At 42.9% G+C, this 18,776-nt stretch overlaps 1 protein-coding gene across 5 annotated transcripts in view; it reads left to right on the top strand.

Moving 5' to 3' along the window:
• The window catches only part of LPP (LIM domain containing preferred translocation partner in lipoma), a 331,696-nt gene that overhangs the window by 263,286 nt on the left and 49,634 nt on the right, over window positions 1-18,776 (top strand). For all 5 annotated transcript variants that reach the window (XM_063408794.1, XM_063408791.1, XM_063408795.1 and 2 more), the window contains one exon: window positions 10,316-10,485. In XM_063408794.1, the coding sequence (XP_063264864.1) occupies window positions 10,316-10,485 (170 nt within the window). The remainder of the gene's footprint in view (window positions 1-10,315; window positions 10,486-18,776) is intronic.

The following is an 18,776-nucleotide window of genomic DNA, read 5'->3' as shown; positions in this document are numbered from 1 at the left end:
CCAGCTGCAGGAGTGCTGGGAGAAGCTGCATGAGCCATTGCACAGTGAGCACCAAGCCTGAGGAGAGCAGCTCGTGCTACAGCCATCGCTTATGGACGGGGTCAGGTGCAGCAGCCCCTGAAATCACCCTCCACTGCTCTCCCAGCAGGGCTGGGCTGCTGAGCCAGGGAGGGACAGCACGCTGGGAGAGACACCTGCCAAAGGGCCCATTTGGGCTGGGCACAGCTGCCCCACTGCTGCTGCCCGAGGCTGCTGCCACTGGAACCCTCCATAATGACAAGGGTTTTTTTTTTGTGGCTTTCCAAAAGAAGATCCTGAAATTTGGTGCAGCATTAAAGAACAAGCCCAGTGGACCAGGGGATAGCTCAGGAAGTGCTCCCTTGCCCGTAGCCACTGATGAGGGTGGGAGGAGGAGTGATTCCTTCCTGCTATCCTGCCTTCCTTTCCCTGCAGGAGATTCATACAAGCATGGTTGGCTCACCTTGTGTGCCTTGTATTTGGTGGTTTCACTGTTCAGGGTTTATCATGCAATATGGCTTTGCAAGTGTGAGTGCAAAGGGAGTGGCTTCGTGATTGTTGCTGTTGGTCTCACCAAAACTGCCAAAATTTGTCTGACCTAGAGCTCAGCCAGCAGCTCTTCCCTTCTGCTGAGGTCCTTTCCAGGAGGGGTAAACCTCCAAAGAATCAGCTTTGGGATAGATTGCCCAGAGAGAGGTTTCCTGCCAGCCCCAGTAGGACTTGGCTGGTAGCCTCACCTTCACCAGGGCTTCAGTAGAGAGCTGCTGAGGTTCTTCCCTGAATGCCACATATTGGTTACATCTCGCTAAAAAATAAGATTAGTGATGTGTTCCAAGGAGAAGAGTCATTTTTGGTTTGAAAGTCTTATTTTCCTATGAAAGTAAAATACAATAAGAGGTTTCTCAGCTTTTGAAAGCATGGGAAAGGCCCACGTTCTTAAAGCCTTTATAATTTTTGCCCAATATTTATTTCGAAAAAACAAAAAGAGGTTTCTACGTGTCTTGCTTTTTGAACTTACTACATGCAATCAGAGAGAAGTAATGGCACAGGAATGTGGGGGACTTCTGTATGAAAGTATGCATTTTTAAATTATTTTTTTTTTTTTTTTTTTTACCAAATGAGATGATTGCACTCCGTAGTTAAGTATTTGCTGGCTGTTTTTTGGTTGGTTGGTTGTGGGGTTTTCTTTTTGTTTTTTGTTTTATTTTGTTTTGGGGTTTTTATTTATTTGGTTTTTTGGGATTTTTTTGTGGGTTTTTTTTTTTTTTTGTTGTTGTTGTTGTTGCTGTTGTTTTGTTTTGGGGTTTTTTTTGGTACAAATTGATGCTCTGAGAGTCTTGCCCCCAAACACCAACATGTGAATAATTAAAGAGAGTAATCATGAAATGTTACTTCTTTCAATCCAACTCTACCCTTGCAACTTAAAGCTACTTATTCAGCTTGCCCGTGCCCAGTTGTGCCCAGGCTGGGAGCAGCGGGGAAGGGAAGCAGGGAGCAGGGAGTGCCCAGCACACAGCAGGGACACGGCACCGTGTTGGCCAGCCCTGAGAGACAGGGGCTGAGGAGGAATTGCTGTGGCTGCCAGGGACACCCCCGTGCCTGCAGAAGCTGCGCTAGCAGCTCCTTCCTCCGCTTCCCGGCTCTCCAGTGGATATACAGCCGGAGTCTTGTCATCTGGCAGCTTTCATCGGCCTTAAAGGAAACATTTCTAAAGGAAATTGAGTACATTTTACTCTCTCCCTTGCATTTCCTTGATCGATTAGCAAAGAGAGGAATGTTTCCTCTCGCCCACTCTTCTTTTCACCCTCTTTTTTTTCTTTTTTTTTTTTTCTTTTTTTTTTTTTTTTTGGTCTCCAGATGTAAGCGGGGCTCTATTTCAAGCCGTTCGCACATGGTAAAACACGTGCCAAAAAGTTGACACAATGTAACAACAACAACAGGAAAAAAAAAAGGGGGAAAGCATGCTGCAAAAAAGGTGTCTGGGACCTTAAATACTGTAGAGCATCACTGACCCCCACTGGGCTGGCACACTCACTGCACATCACCTCAGCCATGTGTGAGGCTCGGGGACACGCTGCCCTGCCGGGGGCATCTCCATCCCGTCCTTACAGGGGCCGTGGGTCCACCCGAGCCTATCTGCTTTCTGCGTGCCCATCCCGAATGCAGAAAGCAGGCACTGGCTTGGCTTGCTGCGAGGGACATGGTGGTGGGATGGCAGAAAGGCTCACTAGTGGTACCGGTAGCTACTTGCTGAGATTTTTTATCCAAGTGCTTAGTGAAATCGCTGTTGCTGGAGGTTTTTAGGAGCAGGTTAAACAAGTATCCGTCAAGAATGCTGTAGGGAGAGTTGGTGCTGCCTTCGAAGAAGTAAGATTGTTTCCATGTCTTTTCAAGATCCTGTTCCACCTGAATTTTTGTATTTTTGGGGGGAAAATCAGGAGTGGTCTTCTCCATTTTTGGCAATAATACATTGTGGCTGCAGTAATTTGGGGAGGTACCTCTCAATGGAATCTGCTTTAGATCAGAAACATGCTAAATTGTCTTGTGTCCCAGGATGTTGAGGAGAGGGATGTAGATGGGTAAAGGATCACCAACACACAGGTATTGCAGGAGGCAGAGGCCTTTCTTTCTCTGTCAATAAACGGAGGACAGCAGCAGAGGCACAGAACTCTGTGTTCTCAGTTGCTATGTGGCTCAGTCAGGCTGCCAGAGAGTTATGCCGTGGTCGACACAAGGAGCAAATTCCTCTTCCTGAGGAGGGGATTTTAGCAAGGCTGGTGCTGGGAGCTCCCTCTGAAATGGAGCTCTTATGCTACCTTTTTACCATCAAGCCTTTTCAGAGATGGCCTTGTGGTTAAAGAAACCAGACTGTGATTGAGAAGATAGGTTTCAGTTCCTGGCTCCATCATAAACTTCTTGTGCGACTCTTGGAGGGTAATTTAACCTGTGTGGGTCTCAAGTTCCCTGCCTGCATGTTGGGTGTCTTCTACCTTCCCTGGGGTGTTACAAAGGTTCACTGTGAGGCCTGGAGATCAGCTGGGACAGTAATCTTGTGATGAGCAGCATGAAGAAATGTTTGAAAAGGTAAAGTGTTAGCAGAGTGAGGCTGCATAGTTGCAGTGCATTTGCTCTGTGGTGTGGAATGGGATCTCCAGGGCATACTGAGAATGTGTCAGGTTTTTACAGCCAAGCAAAGTGAGAATATGAAGTTGTATTGTGGTTGGAGGAAAGGGATGCAAACAATGCAAGAGTGCAGCTACTGCACAGTGCTGTACAGTACAAATGACAAGTAGGTCACTGCAGGGACCTGTACATCTGGAGTACAAGTGCAACACAGTTAAAGCAGAATAACCAGGACGCAGTAATTAAATCATGGCCTTGGATTTAATTTATGAAGTGTTTCAGGCACACATTGCAGCATGAAGCTGTGTTTACTGTGAAAGATTGTGTTTTCTGACGTCTGCTGAAGAAGAGGGAATTAAGATTGATCTGTCTCGTCTCCAAGGGCTGTGTGAGACAACTGATGCATGCAGCCTGCTCCTGTCAAATGGTGACACTTCAAGCTTAGATCCTGCACAATAAACCATGGCCAAGGGCTTCCCACTCAGTGAAAATCTTGAGTTCAAAAGCAAGAAAGGGGTAGGTAAGGAAGGCAAGGGTAAGATGAGCTAAATAATATAGTTTTCCACAAAATGTACAAAATACTTCTGGGTTTCCCTTTGTACTATTATTGCAGTGCCCTGAGTGCCAAAATGTCAGAATCACTTTGGGGAAAATGTGATCAGCACATCTTTGTCTAGCATAATCAGTTTAAACACATACCTCCCATGCACTTTAGAAGGACATAAACTCTCCCCTGTGGATCTGAGATCCCTCTTCTATTCCCTTTGGATGAATCAAAGAATCCAGGACCTGTTGGGTACTTCTGAGTTGCAGAAGCTCTGACACTGGGACTTGACTAGGGTGTACTAAGTTAAGGTCTGCTGTTACACTGTTATCCTAATAATCAGTTTCTGCTTCTGTATCTCCTTAAAATGGAGTAATTGTGCCTGTCTGACCTAGATGTCCTGAGGAATCCCACCTGCGTGGGAAATGCTTGAAAACCCTTGGATAAAAGTCACTGGCAAAGAGGAGAGAGAGAGGAAAGTCTTTTTACATTGTTGACTTATGGTCAACGTTGTCCTCGAAATGCTGTTTTGTCATCAATATTTCTTCATTAGGAATAATGATTTTTCCACATTTACTGCCAGCTGATTCAAAGCCATCCAAAAGCAGAATGTGACATGAATCTCTAAAATGCATTCACTGGCGAACTCTAAACAGAGATGATTAGAAAAATAACGCAGCGGAAATACTGGATGTCTTGAGGCTGCCAGAGGAACTTTTAGTGAGATATTTTGTTCAATGTATTTATATATTTTAAAAGTGTTCTTGGTACCGTTTTGAAAAGGCAGCGTGCTGTATTTTTTTAGTTCTGTCTTGCATTGTGTATCAGGGCTGCAGTGAGAGCTGGGGAATACACTTAGCTGATCTAGGGAAATTGTGTAATTGATAGGCACTGAGGATATGACCTTGTGGTGTATTCCCACAGCACAGTTAGGTGGGAAACAGTTCTTTCCATCATGCAGAGTTTTTTGATATCAACGTTTTTTTCCCCACATTTCAGCAAATGCAGAACCTCCCTACTTTGATGCTTTTATCAGAAAATTATCCCCTATCTTGTCTCTACATAGAATGCATGCTTTGAATTCATGAATTTAAGCCTTTTGTGGAAAGGTTTGCCCATTTTCTCTCTGCTTTCTCTGCTGTTGGCATCTGTAGTCATTGCCTGAATTATTGTGTTAGGCACTGTACATCACAGTGATGCTGCCAGTGGCTTAATGTTTAAGTAGGTGTGACAGAAAAATAATGCTGTAGCCTAGAAAAGGCTACTGAAGTCCCTGGTTATGCAAACAGGAGCATCTCAAGCCACCTGTGTGGAGTTACATTGCCTTTATCTTGGGCTGCAGTGTGATTGCTATCAAAATATTACTGCCATAAGCATTAGTGTGACACGTTCCATCATCCATCTTCAGTGCAGGATGTTTGTCCCATTTGCTCACGTTCCTAATCTGACGTTTAAAAGTGACATGTGTCCCAGATAAGGTTGAACACCCTGTTCCTAATTCGTAATTCCTCATCTCCAAATTGTGCCCAGTTTCTGGACAAATCTTGAGAATCTTGCTGAGTAACAGCTCAGATTATGGCCTTTCATATTTGTCTTTGTAGTTAAAACCTGCATCCAAGTGCCAGTGACCTTGAATCTCTGCAACACCCTTTTCAAAAAATGCAGTTTCTCTCTATTCATGCTCAACTAGCTGCAGAAATAACTCTCTTGCTTTTAACTTAGGCCAGATCATTTCTGCCTCTTAGTCATAGAGTCACAGAATATCCTTAGTTGGAAGGGGCCCACAAGGATCATCGAATCAAACTCCTAAACATCTCTCCTCTGGTTTCATTTCTGCCTCATATCAAACAGAAGCTTCATGTCTTTACCTGCATGGCCTGTAATGACCTCTTCCCACCCTTCTTCCTCTGGTATTCTCTAGTGACATATCAACTCATCCTTCCCATCTGAAGGCGTCTATGTTCACTCTTCAAGCACTTACGTTCTCTTTTGTGTTGTCTTTGTCCTTTCTTCAGAAGCATTCCATTAAACTTCCTTTAAACTCCCTCCGGGCCCTCTTTCAAATTCTTCCTTAACCTTTTCTTTTGCTATCCTGTCTACAGACTCCTTGTCAACAGTAAAACATTTAGAGTGCTGAGATCACAGCTTTTCTTGCTGACTGGTTTAGTCTGATTGTTTCCTTCTATTACCTATCACTACCTGGTTGTTATTGGTTGTATTAGGTTTTAAACTCCTGCAGTTGGGCCCTTCTTTGAATTCTGTGTTTTTCCAATGCCCAGCAGAATGGGTTTGTTCTCTAATCTGAGCAGCCAGGATCTATGGTGGTATAGGCAAAAACCATATAATAATAATAATGAGATAACAACAAGTTAGAACATGGCATCATGTGCAGCATGAGCTCCTCTTCTCCTGTCCCCCTCTTCCTTTAGATTCACAATATTTCAAATATTTAACAATAGAAGACAGTAAGTCAGGTTTCAGACTGAAGTATAGTAGCTGATGTGTCCTTTCAGCTGCTGAAGTGTTTTTGTGTGATCCACTCACTGATGATGGCATTTTCGGCAGGGAAACCTCTGTGGGCCCTTCTGTACATCCCCCCAAGATAAGACCACCATGTGGCAGCCAGGCTGGGCTGAAGAAAGGTCACAGCACGGCCAAGGTTATGAACCTCTGTCATGCAAAAATAGAGGACTCCAGTCTCCCAGGCTTTCTGCCAACATTTCGCCTTCTAGTTTTGCTGAAATGATCTTGAAAAAGGATCTAAAAAGGGCTGAAGGGGCAAAAGAAGAATGTTGAAATGACATAGCTTCTCATCTTCATGCAGTTTAGCGCTAATTTTGTCCTTTGTCTTTAAGCTGCCTTTTGAATGCTGTTTGTGGGAAGCAAATGGGTCACGTTGTTCTGTGTTTCTACTGTAATACGCTGCCTGCTATTTTTCTCTTAGATTATTTGTGTAATCTTTTTTGTGCAATCTGTTTGTTCTTGAGTCTTGCAAACTTTGCCTTTGCTACTTCTTTCCCAATAAGCAGTGCAACTTGTTCTGTGTTCACTCATGGGTATTCTGCACACAACGGACTGGGTTATTTGAGCCAGTGTGAAAATATTAAAATGGGGAACATGTGTGGGCACTTAATTGTGGTGAGCCCAACCACAAATACCTTCGCCGTTGGTAACTGGCACACAGGAAAAGCAGACCTTTGTTTTGTTTTTATCAGACATAATGATAGATACATTGTTTTTAGTGGGGTTTTTCTGGTTTTCTAAGGAAATGAGGCTTGTGCAATCGCACTGCCTGTGTGCATGTGCCTGTCCGCTTGTCAGTTCCTCCCTCACCAACACTTGAGCTAATAGCCATTTTCAACTACATTTGAGCGAGTTGCAGGACTTGGGAGAAGAGATAGGTTTTTGCAGAAGTCTTGTGAGGTCCCAGATTGCATCAAGGTCTGCAGAAGGTGCAGTCTCCAATGATGACAATGCTGCAAACCAGATCAGTTGCGTATTTGCTCATGTACCTTTAAGTGGACCCAGCCACCCAACTGTAAGCTCCCAAATTTGAATATTTTGGCTTATTTGCTTTTACCTTCTGGGTGAGTGAGTTGGGAGAGTTGCTAGGCACAGAGCTTGTGTTTTGATTCTCACTAGAGTGGCCACGTCTCATGAAAAACATGGTTTGCTCCAGGCCACAGTGTTATAGTTTGCATATAAACTTACAAAAAAGGAAGCTTTCTTTAAGCTTTTCTGTGTGAGAGTTTATAGGAGTATTTCTGTCTGTGTACTCAATAGCAGAAACTGGACTTCTCATAAATGTAGACAGGTTAAGTCTGTCATTGCCTCAGTGGGAATCTTCTGTGGAAAAACCCAGAAAGAGGAAGGAAAGCCTCAGGAAACCGATTTAAAGGGGAGAAGTTGGCCAAGACTCATGTTGTGCTACTCTTTGGTTTGTATCTGACCACCAGCAGTGTAGTTGGGGAATACCTCAGAGCTATGGGGGAATGTAGCCTCAGGGCACCTTTGGGAGGCAGAGAAGATGTCTTTATGCCCTTTGCTCAAAGAGGGGACAGAGGTACAGAGGCACTGAGTAACTTGTCAGAGATTACAGGAGTATGTATTTGAGTTAGGGAAGAGACACAGTCTCTTGGCACAAATACAGCCAGAATTATGGTGTCCATGCAGACAGCTTCTTCAGCAAATGGAGAGATGCCTTGGTCAAAGAGGAAGAGAAATGCTGAAGCACACAAGACCTGGCTAAATTATGAATGCGAGAAGAGAAGGAGGGGTAGAAAAGATTCCCACATGTTCTGCTCAGATGTTAACAAAGAAAGCTGAGAAGTGTTTGCATAGACACTACATTATTCCATGTCCAAATGCCTCATAAAAATAATGCCGGATGATCACAGAATGGCACACTGGGGAAAATAAATTCTTCAGCGGAATATTCCCTCTGGAAAAACACTGTGTAAAGTAATACACTAATGGCTTTCAATTTCATGTTTTATATATAGAGATATTAACTGCTCCCCAGACGTCTCTTCGTATTACAGCCCAGCTACACGAGATGTTTGGAGAAGGCCCTGGAGCAGCTCTGTGCTGTCCACACACGGGGCTGAGCAGGGCTCTCCTGTGGTACACAGGAGGAGTCTTCTGCCTCCTTCCCACTGCAGTGCTCACTCCTGTGGTTCTCTCCAGTGGGTTTGGGTTTTTTATTCCTATTCCTCATGTTTTTTTCCATTCTTCCCCCATACTCTGTAGCCTCACCACCATGCTGGGAAACCGGAATTCCTTTTCTGCTCACAAGAAAGGAGTCCTCTGTTCCAGTCCTCTGGAAGTGTTACAGTGGGGTGATTAAAGCACAACAGTGACAATCAAAACCCTAGTAACAAATGCTAAGGAAAGTTAAGTTTAAATACAGCATTAATAATTCCATTTGGGGGATTTTCAGACTTGTCTGGATTCATCTGGTGAGTTCTCCCTCCACATTGCTCAGGCTGGGAGCTGTTTGAGTCAGGAACTGTCTGTCCTGTAAAAAGCCAACTACAGTTATGCCATTGTAGCAAACTGTAATGATCTGGGTTCTTATCCAAGCTTTCCTAATATATCTCAAATGTGTATATATATCATTCTGCCACATCCTGAGGGATCCAAAAGTAGCTTACATGCTTTGTTCCCTGAATGTATCTTGTTGGAGTGTGGGACAGGCAGGAAAGAAGTAATGAGTGTGGGGACATTGACAGAGCACAGTGAAGGGCATCAGTCCTGCTCTTGGGATGACAAGACAGGTCTAAGTCCTTGTGGGAAGTTGTGCAGTACTTGTGTGAAAAGGCCATGGTACGAGAGAGCATTGTGTCATTACTGGATTATATCATTATTATCAGGTACCTATTACTTCTGTGTGCCTTTATGAATAGTTCTGTATTGAACTCAGTCTGCTTTCCTGCTTGTACCTCAGCTCTTGCTTCCCTTCCCACCCTCGCTGACCTTACCACTCCTCCCATGAAGCCTTCAAGAAGTGCAGGGCCCCAAGGCTGGGGCCACCACAGTTACTCCTAAACTGGACAGTCCCATTTGGAGTGGGACAATGCCCCAGATCATAGTTGCTCTATTGCCTTTGGTGGAGTTCTCCTGTGTAGTGTGGCTGACCTTGTCCTTAATGCCTTCCATTTTCAACATCAATTGTTGTCTAAGGACATCAGAACTTCATGGGCTATCTCCATTTTCTAGAACTCAAATGGCAGAGAAAAATGGCAGAAGTGTGCCTTCTACCCACCTCTTCCATCATCTCTGCACCACAGTCTTCCCTAAGGAAATGTTTTTCCCATGAGCTGTGCAAATCATGTCTTCACTTTAAATCTGTCTGCCACATAACATCTTTAGCAACAATCTGAACAAGGCAGCAAGCCTTTTGTACGTGTGTGTCTGCAGACTTTTTGTTATGCATTTGTATCTGACATTAAAGACCTTTTTCAGAAACAGACAGAGCTCTTAAGGCTTGCCTCTACTTAGAGTCTTTACCAGCAGTTTCTGATATGCCTTTCTTGAAGGATGGTAAAAATAAAGTATCCACACATCAGTTTCTTTAGAAATAGTTTCTGTGCTACAAATAGACAGAATATCTTAATCTGTATTAATCTTTGAACAGGAGAAAAAAGTAATTGGCTCCATTGAGAGAATTGATTTAAGCTGTACAAGCAAAAACTTCTTTTTAAATTGTGCTGCCACCAGGCAGCTTTATGAGGCCTCCTATAACAAAATCCTTTCACGTGGAAGCAAGACTTAAAGCACAGGTTTATCCCATCTGACTGAGGACCTGAGGATGACTATATAGCTGGGCTAGACGATAGCTGAGTGGTTTGTATCTGGAGCTCAAGATCCTTACAATGATTGCTGGCTTACAGCAGCACAGCTGACATGAGTGCTGTCTTGGGAGCCAGTTTCAATCCTTTCTAGATCTTTCCAGCACCAGAGTGCCTTCCAGTGGCACTGGATCTTTGCCAGCAGTGGCACAAATTGTTTTTTCTGTGGACTGAGCTGCCCCGTGCCCCTGACCCACTCTGCAGCCCCAGGAGAGTGGAGGGATGTCCTGTGCTGCTGGGACGAGGGGCTTGCTCTGACTGCTGTCCTTTCCCCCGACAGGACGCTGCGCCCGCTGCGGGGAGAATGTGGTTGGAGAAGGCACCGGCTGCACAGCCATGGACCAAGTGTTCCACGTGAAGTGCTTCACCTGCATAAAGTGCAAAAGCAAGCTGAGGGGACAGCCTTTCTACGCCGTGGAGAAGAAAGCCTACTGTGAACCCTGCTACATTGTGAGTACCCGTTCCTCTTTGTGCCCTGATTTTAATGCACAGACATGGGAAACATCTATTTCCTTCACTGCTGTGGAGTTGCCTTACAGTTAAAATCTGACAACCCTGTGGCAATGAGCAACAGGTTTTTCTGTGGTCTTCAGAAGAGCTCTGGTCTTTTCAGCTTACTGGGTGAATTACATTTCCTAGTCTGACCTGCCTCTGAAATGGACACAGCAGGAGAAAGAGCTGGGTTTTGTGATTGTTTCATCTCTGTAAGGAGCAGAATGGGCAGTCATTTTTTAGCAGTAGTGTGGTTCTCAGCTTTCTGTGTTGAGAAACCTGATACCAAAATGGTTATAGACTGTGGTGCCCATTAAGATTAAGGAGGTAGGATGCAAGAAAGCACTAAAACTTCTAAAATCAAGACTTTTGCCTTGCTTGATGGAAGACTTTCTACTGAACTGAGGGTCTTTGGATTTGATATCTTTTGAAGCTTACATTGCCCTAAAATTTCATTTCATGCCTACAATAACGTCTTAAAGCAAACAATTAACAGTTGCTCTGAGGAGCTGCACATTATAAGAAGCTCCCTCCTATAACAAGTAGCTGGAACCAGTTGCACAGGTGCAAATTAAAGAATAATGTGCCTGAGGCTTTACCGTGGTCCAACGTTAGCATCCAGTATATAGGGATAATCCTTGCAACTTGAGGTAAGAAAAGCACTAGAACACTCTTAAAACACTGACAGATCTTCCTCTAAACTTCCAGTTATGAGTTCTTACAAACACTGGACCTGAGACTCTTCCAGAACTGGATTTACACTTCTGAAAGTAAAAATTAATGTTTTTCATGACATTTCTGTCATTCCAGTTATAATTAGAGCAATAATACTATAATTTTTCTGAAAATGCCACCAGTATCTTATTGTCCTCTCTATTTCTACAGTCTTCACAGTGAGATTGAAGTATTGAATATAAAAAGGGAGGATTGTATCTTATTTACAATGGCAGTGATAGATGGGCCTTGTTAATTTGCTTTTAAAAGCTAAATGGTCTTTTGGTGGAATATGTACCCTTTAAATAATTTCCATTTTTGTTTGCACTAAAATGATTGCACCATAAAAAATTTAAGTTTCATTTTGTGGCAAGTTTCACCACATGCAAAGCACTGAAGACTTTAGGAAGGTGCATTCATAATATAATTGGAGCAACTTTATGTAACTGGAATTAAACATTTCATTGACTTCAGGCTGGAATTGACTTCATCTGCTTGCAGATTGATACTTTCTTTTCTTCTTTTTTAAATCAAACACGCATTCTACACCACTCATCTGCTTTAGTTTGGGAAAACATCTGCATTAGCCACTGTAGTAATGGTTTAAGATTATTTAATCCCATTACTTATACACTTCATTAGCCTGAGTGAATTGTTGGCAAGGGTTCAGTAAACTTCCTACATTGGGAGATAAAAGGATAAAAAAGGAAAGGGAGAAGGATTCTGTTCCTCATTTTCTTTCAAATTTATCTTCTATCTATTTAAGGGATAAAGGAACGATAATTGCCTGGTTGCATCTGCATTTGTACGTTCTATGATACGGCTTTGCAGCTCTGAGTACAGAGGAAAGAGTAAACGTTTAATAGCTTCCTTTTATATAACCAGAAGGGGCCTTTAAATGTTTATCCATGCAGTCCACAAAAACATGGTTATGGAGTTAACCCAAAACACGTCTGGATCCATCTGCTGCTGCACATGCAGGGGAAGGGACGGCAGTGCTGATGGAGCTACATATATGTAGCTGGACAGCTGGTACTGGGAGTGGAAAATGAGAAGCAGGAATCTGGCAGTTTGATGCAGTAAAGAAAAAAAAAACCCAAAAACCCAAGCACATATTAAACTCTTAAATGTGGAAGAAACAAGTGTTGGGAGCCTATGTCTCAGTGTCTTTCAGAAAGCTCTGAACTCTGCTGTGTTGAAAGCCAGATCTACAAGGGATCCAGGCTTCTGCCATGCCACTGGCTTTAGGCCTGAGGAATTTGTGTCCTAGAGCATATGTCTCATTGATTTTTCAGTGGATTTAAGCCTGCATTGGCTTCAGTAGGATAATGAATGCCTAAGTACACTGAGGCTTTGAACTAGGCTTGCAAGTTGTTCTTGCAGATGAATGAGACCCTAAAATTGATGAGGCACAGTCTGACTGCTTTTGTCTTTAGATGCCTTTAGATGTGTGATGCAGTTATCCTGAACTCTGAGAGTTAATGACCTGCTTAAAATCTAGCCTGTCTAGCCACATTCTGCTGAATTGTGGCCTCTCATTATTTTTGGTTTGGTTTGGGGTTTTTTTTTTCTGTTTCTTTTTGGTTGATTGGTTGGTTGGTTTTGGTGGGTTTTTTGGTGTTTGGTTTTTGAAGGTGGGTGGGGTATTTTTTATTTCCCAGAGTCCCTAAATCAGAAAATAGCTTGGATACTAGGAATCCTAGATCTGTAGAAAGTCAATGGGACTGAAATACCTTGACTGAAATTCCTCTGGACCTGAATTCCCATGGAAGATGCAGCAGATGTGACTGGTCCAAGACTGCACAGCTAATTCATGGCAGTGGCCAGCTGAGAAAACAGCGTTCTCAGCTGGTGTAAGTGTGAGTAATTCAGTGAAACTTGTTTCTGGTGTACCTAATTCACACTGATTTCTAGCACAAATCCCTATTTTCCCAAGTCGAAAACTCTTGACCTCTATGCAAGCCATAGAAGCTTCATTCATATGAAGAAAATAAACTAATACTTGCCTAATAACACTTGCCTAATTGTAGTATATAAATTCTTGAAGCCTTTGATTATTTTTTAATATTCACTGTTGTGACTTGTGGCCTTATGCACACAAAAACTATGCACAAAAACAGAAATAAATGTTTTTCAACAATTAGAATTGGCTAATCTTCTCAGTTTGTTGTATGACTCTTCTTAGCCTGGTGTAGTGAAGCCATAATTAAGATTACTGTGAAGAGCTGTATTTAATTACTGGTTAGTCAGTACCAAGCCTAAATAGCCTGCAGAAGGGATTTTCTTTGTTGTTTTTGTTTCTGGTTTTATTTATCAGTGATCCAATTAAGATGAAATTCCCCAAAATTCTGAATTAACATCTAAGGAAATCAATCACCTGTTTGAAAAGAAATATTTTTCTTAATGGGAATTTGAGTACCAGAGTTAAATTCTTTCACACAAAAATCCTCCCACCCAAAAGCCCATTACTGTCATTTCCTGTTACATCTTCTGAGTGCACTGAGTTCTGTTGCCAATGTGTTTGCTGGTTTTGCTCTGCATCCAAGGATTCTTTTCATTATTGATGTTATTTCTAAAAGAGTACCAGTCTTCTCCATTAAGACACTTCTGCCGAACTAAAAGCAACTGTAAAAACTAAAGTGTTAATAGGAGACAGATGTTTCCTGGTCATTATGACAGTCAAGTTAACATTTGAAATACCATGATAGGGTTTCCAATGTAACCAGTGCACTGCTGTGCACGTGATGAATGCCGTGTCTGCAGTATGTTATCAGTGTATTTTCTCCCTCCCTTACAGGGCAAATTACTGACAAAAGAACATTTGGTTTGCTTCCTCTAAGTAGTTCAAGATATTTTAACACTGGACTCAGAGCAGGGAAAAGGCTAAGCGTAATATCAGTAGGACTGTTGTTATAAAAGACTGAAGAGCAAGATGTTGAGCAGTGCCAGCTGTCTGCTGTCCAAATACCCTGTTATCATAAGGACTGAACACAAGGTTAACCAGACACACCAGTCTGGCAAGAGCAATGCTGCTGTTTTGTGAATGGGGCGTTCTTTGATGTCCAGATAACTTTCTCCAGGATGTGGAAATTTTCCTCCATTCTTTCTCCCCTCTCCTGGCAGTCTGGTGGTTGGCAGCTGGAGATGTGCACTCTGAGGTGAGGGCTGGGAGGGGTTGAGCTCCTGCAGTTAATGCAGAAAGCAGCAAGATCTTGCTGATGCTCCTGGGCTCTCAGGGTTTCTTCTGTTGTGTCCAAGTCAATGTGACCCATCTGAGGAGAGGACCACGGGGGGACTGGGAGGGGTACAAGAAAGCAGAAATAACCAGGGTCAGATGAAAGACTTCAGAGAAGTGGTGGGCTAGAAATCATGAATGACTGAAGGAGAAGAAAGAAACTCTCATTTCTGTAAAGCTAGAGCAGGGGAGAGGGTATCCTCTGCAGAGCCCTGTGGAGACCCAGGGATTGAGGTTTCCTATTTCTGCTGAGCACTGTGAGATATTGAGGACAGTATCTTAAACCCACCCCCAAAGATCATTTACAAGGATTTTTTGCAGGTGAAGTTCATCTTTCCATAGTACTAAAGCTGTGGAAGTGCTTGAAGGAAGAAGAATTATGCTTGGAAGTCTTGCCCTGATTATTGCAGTTCCCCAGCTTTTAACTTGGGATCACAATGCTCCAACTTTTTTTTTCCCCTCCCCCTCCCTCCCTCTCCCATTACTTGTTTTGTGAGCAGAAAAAAGGTGTATCTTAGAGGTTTTTTTTCCTCTTACCATCCTCTAACTTCCTGGCCAATCAGTGGCTGTAGTTCAGTAGAAGATAGTTCAGAACAGAACACAAGAGAAATGCTGATGTTTTAAGAAATGGTACAACGAGAGCCACTGGTGCCATGGAGCATCCTGGGAAAGCTTAAATTTGCTAATCATTCTGAAATGTCAGTGTTAACTCAGTTTGTGCTCATTGAAATCTCTGGTGAGATTCTATTGGCTTCAGTGAGACTGGTATTGTAAACCTCACCCTGTGTGCACGTGAGTGTGGTTGGTTGAAAGCTGTGCAAGAGCAGCTTCCTGCAGCACACAGGGTTTAAAGTGTAAGGCTGTTCCCTGCAGTAAAACTACGTCTATTTTTAAAAATAATTCTGCAATTTGTAAGCAGGGATTACAGCACTAATTTAGCAACTATGTAACAATTTAAATTGGACCAGAAAAGAGAAACTATAATTTAAAGATTTTTTTTTATGATACAAGTTTTCTTCTTTTTAAAGTAAAAAGGCCTTTATTCTTGTTTTTGTCAAGCAACGTATTGAATTTGAGGGTAATTTATGGAAAGTGCTGCCAGCATGGTATTGCAAGTGCTCCACAATTTGAATTTAAACTGCTCAATGGGATCATTAAGACTATTATGCCTGCTTTCCAAAGAGTTTGAATTCAAAATGACAACTGGAACAAAAATATAAAATAAACTAAAGAGAAGTCACGCACTCTTTGCATGGTGGAATTTTTCTGCCCTCGAAATATTTCATTGAGATCAATGCTGCTCTTCAATCCTCTCCTAGAAAAAAGCTGGTGTTGCTAGTTTTAGTTCGGAGCTCCTGTGTGAGTCATCAGCAGCAGGGAGCTGAACCTGTGACCCGTGGATCGAAAAGCATTAACGCTCAGCTCCTGTGGCACAGAGATGGAGCTGGGCTGTGCCAGGCAGCAGCAGGCTCAGCCCTGCCTATTTCTTACCCTCAACAGAAGTGGGCCAGGGGCAGAGCAGCACCAAAAAGGTCCAGAGTTTTGGCTCGCTCACAGGCGTGTTTTATTCCTGCTGATCATTAGTGTTGATAGTTTTGCTGGTTTGCAGTTGGTAATTCCTTGGGAAAAACATAATGGCAAGCGAAATCTGTTATGTGTAGTAAACTGATCATTTGTAAAAGTGAAAAATTAGTAGATCTGTTAAGAGTATAACTGCCCTTTCTATTGATAGCACCCAGCAACAGCTGATATAAAAAATAGAGACAGAAGGTGGAGGAGGAGTGGTGGCCATAAGCTCAACTCTACTACTTTGAATGGTAAATGTTCCTGTGCAATCAGGGCATAGACAGAGGAGGATGGGATGCTATTGCATAAGCTGCACCTGGGGCTTCCAGGAGTGCAGGTCTAGGAGGTACAAAAACCTGTGAGAGAATATGTCGATGAAGCAGCTTCTGTCAGAACTGGGACAGCTGAACTTAGCTGACCCTCTGGAAGGCTGTGTCTGTTTCTTCAGTGGCCTACCAGCTGTTACAGGGGATGGGTCGTGCCTCTTACTTTGTCACAAGGCAAGGGAAAAGGTTTCTTGGCAGAGGTGAGTGGGTGGGGGAGTCAGCAGAGGTCAATAACCTCCTTTCTGAACTAGAATTATAAAGAAAGGGGAGAAAGTGTACCATGAGATGATGAGGTAATGCTTTACAGGGACTCCTCTGTAGAGACCCAGAGGCTCATATTAAAGAAGACAGGGCCAATTCATCTTGCTGTCCAACAAGGACAGGACAAGAAGTCTGCAAACCAAGCCTGTAAGAAGGAAAATTCATAGTGTTCTTGGAAGACACAAGAGCAAGCCTTGCCAAGAATTGCGCTGGGCTCACCTTGGTGATGGATTCTGAGACCAATATACCTTGGTGTAATTGACTTTCCAGAAAGCTGACTGGAGTGTTGCTTTAGAGGAAGATCAGCCATGGATTGTGGAGGTAAAGCAACTTGATGCTACCAGTGAGAACCATATCATGAGGGGGATATTTTTGGAAAAGTACCATAGTGCTGGACAACATTTTAATAGATACATCTGTATTGGAAGATTGGGCATGAAGTGCTGATTAACTATTCACTGATGTCTTAGGGTGCAAAGTTTTGTTAGGTATGGATCATTTTTCATTCCTTCTCATGGCCCCTATTTAAAAATGTATCCATATTAAGTGATGACTCCTCTTCCACACCTGGAGATTGAGATTGCTTGCTTGAGATTTTTGTGATGGCTTGCTGGAATCCAGATCTTTCCTCCTGTGTGTGTTGGCAGCATAACAACTTGAATTGTAGTCTTGTCTCTGCCTTGTGCTTTTATAATTAGAGGCATTTTTCATATTTTGATTAGATGAACTAAGCATTGATTTGGCATGTATAATCTAGAAAAACTATACCATGGGAAATGAAGAGTTCTTAGTGACTGAAAAGATGATACTGTGAAGGACCAGCTGCTGCCATTCAGTGAATTTCTCACCTCACAGGGTGAATTCCACTGACCAACTGTATATTCTTTGGAAGAAGAGAATCTCCCTTTCTGCAGGACTAATGGGATTTTTTGGCTCTTGGCTATAGATCCACTTATGGATCATGCTACAGTACAGGGGATGGTGAAGTCATTTAGCAATAGATTTTAGCTGTGTGTTGAGCTTTCCCTATGGAACATATCCCAGAGCTTGCTGCCTTTGCAAGTTAACAGAAATGGCTTATAAGGAAAGAATACCGTCTTTGTAGATGGGTATTGGCAAGTTACATCCAGTGTTTACAGTGTTCATCTCTTTTCTTTAAACTGTTCTCACCACCTCCTCAGTGAACTACTTGCTGCTTTCACCCTTTGCTGCCCCTGCAGCATCTGGAGATACCACTGTAATAAACTCACTGTGGTCTGTCAGTAAATGAAAGTCTCTGCCTCCAAAAAAACCTCTTGGTAAACAGCAAGTCTATGGGAAAGGCAACAGCATTGTCTTCATATTGCAGATGGGGGTCTGACCCTGAGAAGTTTAAATGCAGTTTGTTTAGATCATGGATCTCCATCGCTGGAAGCCTTCAAGGACAGGTGGGACAAACATCCCTCAGGAGCAGTTAAAGTTTAGGCATGGGCAGACCTAGGGATGATTTCTAGCCATACTTGTTCCAGTTCAGAGCTTGAATGACCCGTTCAGGACCACAAACACATCCTGCATTGTACAGCTCAGGTTTTCCATGCCCCAATTTTTTACCTATTTGCAGTTCAGCCTGCCAACATCTTGAGGTGAAGGAGCTACCTTTCTTCCCCTCTTCCAATCACTGCTGTTTAGAGACTGGACATGAATATGAACGAGCATCTGAAAGCTGAGTGAGGAGTCTTGGAAAACCCAGGAGGGTGGAAGGTACCATGACAGTGTTCCTTTCCGTGTAGTCCTACTGCTTGCTTGTAACCCTGCATAGTTATTTGTCAATTCAAACTGCTGAAGACAATTATTCTGGAAAGGCTGTGATTTATATGAAATTGGGCCTGTAATTTAGGCGTGTGTTTCCATCAGATCCGTGTATTATGGAGCTCTGTCCTTTCTAATGCAGTGATGTCAAAGCACTGCAGTGTCCAGACATAAAAAAATTGGAAGTCACTGAAGTAAACAAACCATAGAGTATTGGTTATTTTTTACCACAGCTGCTGGCAAAGCATACTGCAGTACCTGTGAGTAACAGAGCTGAATCTCTCCTGGAATGGGTGTGTTGGGATTTAGCAGGTATGGTTCCCTGAGCAGCCTTGAAGAGAGCAAAATGTTTGTCTTGC

The sequence above is a fragment of the Prinia subflava genome, chromosome 11 (assembly GCF_021018805.1).
Source record: "Prinia subflava isolate CZ2003 ecotype Zambia chromosome 11, Cam_Psub_1.2, whole genome shotgun sequence".
In the NCBI taxonomy this organism is placed as follows: domain Eukaryota; kingdom Metazoa; phylum Chordata; class Aves; order Passeriformes; family Cisticolidae; genus Prinia; species Prinia subflava.
This window is presented reverse-complemented; position numbering and strand designations above follow the sequence as displayed.